Raw genomic sequence first — 6,186 nt, forward strand, 5'->3', positions numbered from 1 at the left:
TCTGGAAGGTATGGTGTGAAAATGATAGATCAAAGGGAACGTAGAGTATGGAAATACTAAGGAATAGATTATTGTTAGCTTGGAGAGGCAGCAACAAGTCATATAATATAAAATTTAATGAGGACAGTCAGACTGGTCAGAGAACTAGGATGGATGGAGAGAGAAGTTACTTGAGGTTCGAGAAATCAATATTCATACCGCTGGGGTGTAAGCTGCCCAAGCGAAATACAATGGAAGAGGCCCAGGGCAGAAAGGTCAGTTTGGGAATGGGAGGGGGAATTAAAGTGTTTAGTGACTAGATCATGTAGGCCTAGGCGACTGAGCGGAGGTGTTCAGTGAAATGATTGCTGAGCCTGCACTTGATTTCGCCGATATATAGTCCACACCTGGAACAGCAGATACAGTAAAAGAGGTTGGAGGAGGCGCAAGTGAACCTCTGCCTCACCTGAAAGGACTGTTGGGGCCCCTGCATGGAGTCGAAGGGAGGTATAGGGACAGGTGGAGCATCTCCCATGGTTGCGTGGAAAGTACCTGGGGAGAGGGTGGTTTGGGTGGAAAGGGACGAGTTAACAAGGGAGTTGCGGAGGTAATGGTCTCTGTAGAAAGCGGAAAGGGGTGGAGATGGGAAGATGTGGCTAGTGGTGGGATCCTGTTGGAATTGACAAAGATGTTGGTGGATTATGTGCTGTATACGACATTTGGAAACTGGGTCTGGCTGGTCTATGAAACTACTTGTATGGCACGCATTCGTTTTTTGGGGGTTGAATAGAGGAGTTTAGGACCATAAGACAAGAATGATCCCAGGAATGAGTGGGTTAACATATGATGAGCATTTGACAGCACTGGGCCTATATTCAATGGAGTTTAGAAGAATGAGGAGGGACCTCATTGAAATGTGCAGAATAGTGAAAGGCTTGGATAGAGTGGATGTGGAGAGGATGTTTCCACTGTTGGGAGAGTCCAGAACTATAGGTCATAGCCACAAAATTTAAAAATGTTCTTTTAGGAAGGAGATGAGGAGGAATTTCTTTAATCAGAGAGTGGTGAATCTGTGAAATTCTTTGCCACAGAAGGCTGTGGAGGCCAAGTCAGTGGATATATTTAAGGCAGAGATAGATAGATTCTTGATTAGTACGGGTGTCAGAGGTTATGGGGAGAAGGCAGGAGAATGGCGTTAGGAGGGAGAGATAGATCAGCCATGATTGAATGGCAGAGTAGACTTATTGGGCCAAATGGCCTAATTCTGCTCCTATCACTTATGATAAGACCATATCTTTCCGACAGAGGGAAAGTGTTACTGCTAAAAAAAAACTTTTCTATTTCAGGATTCCAAGACATGCAATTTTCCCCTCCATAAATTATAACCCAACAAACTTAAGAGAAATCTTTTAAAGATTTATTTTTCTTCAGGGTATATTGTACACCAAATATCCGCTCGGCAGTAAAGCGCATTCCATTGTGTCAGAAGCGTGAACAGGCAGGTGCTCCGTTTACAAACACTACATTGAAATGTATCCACCAGTTAAACGCAAATTGGGAACATACAAAAAAATACACGCCTACTCGGTAGGAAACAGAAACATCCCGGCTCTGAATCTATTTACACTCAGATTACAAAAATATACTTTAGATATTTTTTGCATACTTTCGAGAGAAATGCGTTGGCATTTCTTCCCTCCACTCTAACAGCAAAGTGCCTTTAGTGACCAAGTCTCCTTTTCACCTTTAAGGCTTTGATGCGTCACATCCACTAACAAAAATACATGTTAGCAAGCTGCACATAAAAGGCACACAGACTTATCAGAACTTTACCGAAGAACAAAGCAAGGTTCAGCCACATGGCAACCGCGGAGGCAGCTTCCCCGGTATAAAGAACATCTCCGGTACATGCTGGTACACGGCATTCCAACAGCATTTCATTGTGTTGAAGGGATCGGAGACAGCATTGCACGATAGAAACATTAACCAAATTGCTCTGTTCCATTCCAGACAATACAGGATGGAATACGAAAAGTCATACTCCCCTCATGTAGACAACCGTACCTGCAGAACGCTGAGAGGGGCACTGCTTGGCACATGTACACAAGAGCATGAAGAAGTCTATTTATATAAAAACATGTCCATTCCCAGAGACCTGAACAACTTCAGATTTAAATTGTCCTCGGTGTAAGTGTCGATGACATTTCCGACGTGGCCGGGCTGACTGCATGAAAGGTGGTGGTGACTGGAGAGTCGAAGGATGCGCTCACAACTGCGCACGGATACGTGTTGGTGACTGGAGACGCAAAAGATGTGTTCACGACTGCGGAGGGATACGTGCTGGTGACCGGGGCGTCAAAGGTGCTCACTACTGAGGGGGGATACGTGCTGGTGACTGGGGAGTCGAAGGAAGTGCTCACTACTGAGGGGGGATACGTGCTGGCAACTGCAGAGTCGAACGAGGTGCTCACCACTGCGGATTGATACGTGTTGGTGACCGGGGAGTCAAACGAATTACTCACGACTGCGGAGGGATACGTGCTGGCAACTGCAGAGTCAAATGTACTCACGACTGCGGAGGGATACGGGCTGGTGACCGGGGCGTCGTATGACGTGCTCACGACTGCGGAGGGATACGTGCTGGTGACCGGGGCGGCGTACGACGTGCTCACGACTGCGGAGGGATACGTGCTGGTGACCGGGGCGGCGTACGACGTGCTCACGACTGCGGAGGGATACGTGCTGGTGACCGGGGCGGCGTACGACGTGCTCACGACTGCCGACAGGTATCCGCTGGTGACCGAGGCGTCGAAGGAGGCGCTGGCGGTGTTGTAGGTGTTGGCGCCGGGGGACTGGTAGGGGATGGCGGTGGGGTTGGAGCCGGACATGCACATGGCCTTCTCAGCCTTCTTCTCCTTCTGCCGCAGGTGTATCTTCGTGTGTCTTTTCCTCTCGTCGCTCCTTGCGAACTTCCTGCCGCAGATTTCGCAGGCGAAGGGCTTCTCGCCGGTGTGGGTGCGGATGTGCGTGGTGAGGTGGTCGCTCCTGCTGAAGTTCCTCATGCAGATGCGGCACTGGAAGGGCTTCTGGCCAGTGTGGATGCGGATGTGGCGAGTGAGTTCATCCGACCGCGAGAAGCGGCGGTCGCAAGTGTCCATCGGACAGGCGTAGGGCCGCTCATGAGGAGGGGTCTTGCTGGGTCGGTTGGGATATTTCCTTAATCGGGACGGCTTGATGAGTTGAGAGTGGTAAGTGTTTATATTTTTCAGCTCCGAGCAGCTGGTCTGGTTGGCGATGGCTTTGATGGTGGAGAGCGGGATGAGAGAAGGCTGCGCTCTGGGCTCCAACGTTTGGAAAGGCTTTTGCTCGGAGCTGCTGACGCTCATGTCCTCTTGCTGGGAAAACATATAGTCTGGGATCATTGGCAGTTGGAAGTTGCTGCCACAGTTCTTAGTGTCGGAGAAGCTGGGGAGAGGGTAGTGAACGGAGCTGGCTGGGCTGGGGAAGCCCTGGGGCTGCGCCTCCGTGAACATATCGGGACTAGTGTTGGCGAAGGTTGTGGAAGCAGAGTAGTTGGCACTGGACTGGCTTTGCTGGACCGAACAACTGATGGGCTGGTTGGACGAGGCCGCGTTTGAACAAGGAGCACTCATACTGACGATGCCGCTGACCAGGCTGAAGAGGGGCTCCGGCCACAGGCTGTTGTTGCTGGAAGCGGGCTCCAGCGAGAAGCGGCCGGTGTAGGTGACGGGTGGAAGCCTGCAGTTCTGGGCTGCGTAGGATTCAATGATGGACTTATCATCATTGGGCGAAATGTCGGTGAACGTGTCTGCAAAGAGAAGTGGAGGTTATTTTAATAAATCAGATCAAACATACATCACTGATATAACATTAGGAGGGTAAATGTGGCACTACGTAATTAACCTGTGGATATTCTTGTACGTAAATCCACCTCTGTGCACGCGCAGTGTATTTGTTGTGTGTATGTGTGTGAGCCTGTTTCCATTTGCAGACACACTTCGCCGCATTCCTGCCTTGCTATATCTCAGGAATAACTTCTCTTTTAACATTATCACAGCGGTCAGCGATGGCGACCCAATAATCAGTCTAAAATGTGTGGACTGTCCAAGGAAGGTGGAGCAGTGGGATTTTTGAGCTCCAGGTTTGTCACCGTGGTGGTCGGATGTTGAGGGGCGGAGGGGGAAGGGGGTGCTCAAGAGGCCATAGTGTTTGTACCTCTGGGTCACATCAGTAGTTTTCCCCCCCCATGTTTATCTCTGTATAAATTTCTCTGCAATCACATTCAATGCAGTGTACTTTGCACATTGTGTACATTTCACTGTGCTCGTTTATTTGTGCCTAATTTTTATTTTGGTGTATAAATCTCTGCAGCTCTTGGTCGTGTAAAAGTATATATCACTGAACTCGTTTATTTATGTGCCCTTTGACCATCGCGATACATTTTCACCAAGCGCGTTTATATATGTTTGTAGTTCCCTGTCCCACTCCGGTGTAGATTTCGCCCCGTCCAGTATATTTCCGAGCCCCGTGTTCATTCATTCCCTGTAAATTGTACAGCGTTTATTGCTTTGTGTGTGTGTGTGTGTGTCCTTGCCTCTTGTTCATTCGTTGACCGTTTCACTGTTCCCCATGCGCCGTATCTGACTGCGTGCAAGTCGGCGTTTGGATTTCCCTGTGTATATCAGGACTGTCCTCCCCGCGTATTCCCTGCCCTCTCCCTCACTGCGTGGCGGCGTGTCCTCGCACTGCACAGGAATCAAGGAGCAGGGCATTTCCTCGCACCTTCTCGGGGTTTCGCGTCCGAACGATTGGGCAGTCCTGGCCATGTCGAGGGCAGCTCGCGTGTGGCCGCTGACGGTCGGTGTCGGTGTCGGCGATGCATGGACTGCGGGTGGAGGTGAGATGCCGGGGCTCGGTGCGGGAGGTAATGCCCGCGGAAGCCAGGGACTCACCTGCCGGCAGATGCTCGAACTGCTCCAGGGGTTCCCCATAGAACGGCTGGTCGGTGGAGGCGGTGACAAATGTGCCCGTCATCATCACATCGTCCAGCTTCGGGTAGGAGTCCAGAGCCTGATAAAGCTGCTCGGGAAGCAACGATGGCAGACTGATCTCCGCCTTGGTTACCATTCTCTCTGGCTAGCTGGCTAGCGGCGCCGGGCCGGGCTACGGGCCGGGGCAGAGGGTGCCGGACTGGGCAGGGTTTCTGCCGCCGCCACCACCACTACTACCACCGCCTGTACTGCTGCTGCTCCGCTGGGCTAGGCTGGGCCGAGCTGGGCTGTCAGCACGCCGCTGCTCTGCGCTCTCTCCCCGCGGGATGAATGCTATCCCCGCCAGCCGCCGCTATTTAGCGGGCTAGGCGCCGCCCCACCGCTGACGTACATGCCCAAACATGGAGCGCAGGAAGCCCATGTATGGGCAGCGGCTCTTCCACGGCCACCGCTCCGTCACGTTGCGGGGGAAGGGGAGACCCCGGGCCGGGGAGAGATCACCTCTCCTGCCCTGCAGTGGTGACCACCGGGCTGCCCGGCGCGTCCGTCCCGCCGTCCCGTCCCGTCCCGCCGCCGCCGGGAGAGCTCCCCGGAAGAGCCGGGGCTCCGCCGGACCATATTTGGTGTCGCCGCACCCCGGCCCATATTTGGGCATCCGGCGGGTCCCGGGCCCGGACCAAATATGGAGCTTCCGCCGGACCTGGCGGCGGAGAAGTGCTGAGCCGAGTGTGCTGCTGCCAGCGACCGGGGCACGGTGCAACCCGGGCACGGAGCAACAACCCGGGCACGGTGTAACTCGGGCACGGTGTAACCCGGGCACGGTGCAACCCGGGCACTGTGTAACCCGGGCACGGAGCAACCCGGGCACTGTGTAACCCGGGCACGGAGCAACCCGGGCACTGTGCAACCCGGGCACGGTGTAACTCGGGCACGGAGCAACCCGGGCACGGCCCCCGGCCACAGGCTCATACAACACCCGGCACAGGCCAGCGGCCCAGTGCCCTCTGGCAGCCCAGTGCCCACTGGCGCCCCAGTGCCCTCTGGCAGCCCAGTGCAGCTCGGTGAAGGAGGGTCTCGACACGAAATGTCACCCACTCCCTCTCTCCAGATATGCTGCCTGTCCTGCCCCGCAGGCTTACTCCAGCACTCTGTGTAAACCAGCATCTGCAGGTCCTTCCTACACGGCGTGACCTGC

General features: G+C 53.7%; 1 protein-coding gene across 1 annotated transcript; it reads right to left on the minus strand.

Annotated features, from left to right (window-relative positions):
• Positions 1-1,409: 1,409 nt before the first annotated feature.
• LOC144600232 (early growth response protein 1-B-like) lies at positions 1,410-5,330 on the minus strand. The gene is made up of 2 exons (XM_078411780.1): positions 4,953-5,330; positions 1,410-3,808 (listed from the first exon to the last, which is right to left on the minus strand). The coding sequence occupies exons 1-2, from the start codon at positions 5,125-5,127 to the stop codon at positions 2,151-2,153; spliced, it is 1,833 nt and encodes a 610-aa protein (XP_078267906.1). The 5' UTR covers positions 5,128-5,330; the 3' UTR covers positions 1,410-2,150.
• Between the last annotated feature and the right edge of the window lie 856 nt (positions 5,331-6,186).

This window comes from Rhinoraja longicauda, chromosome 14 (assembly GCF_053455715.1).
Source record: "Rhinoraja longicauda isolate Sanriku21f chromosome 14, sRhiLon1.1, whole genome shotgun sequence".
NCBI lineage: Eukaryota > Metazoa > Chordata > Chondrichthyes > Rajiformes > Arhynchobatidae > Rhinoraja > Rhinoraja longicauda.

Coding starts and splice junctions, on each gene's coding strand:
- LOC144600232 (XM_078411780.1), bottom strand. CDS start 5,127: ATGGTAACCAAGGCGGAGATCAGTCTGCCATCGTTGCTTCCCGAGCAG. Junction 3,809..4,952: donor GTTCGAGCATCTGCCGGCAG/GTGAGTCCCTGG, acceptor TTCTCTTTGCAG/ACACGTTCACCGACATTTCG.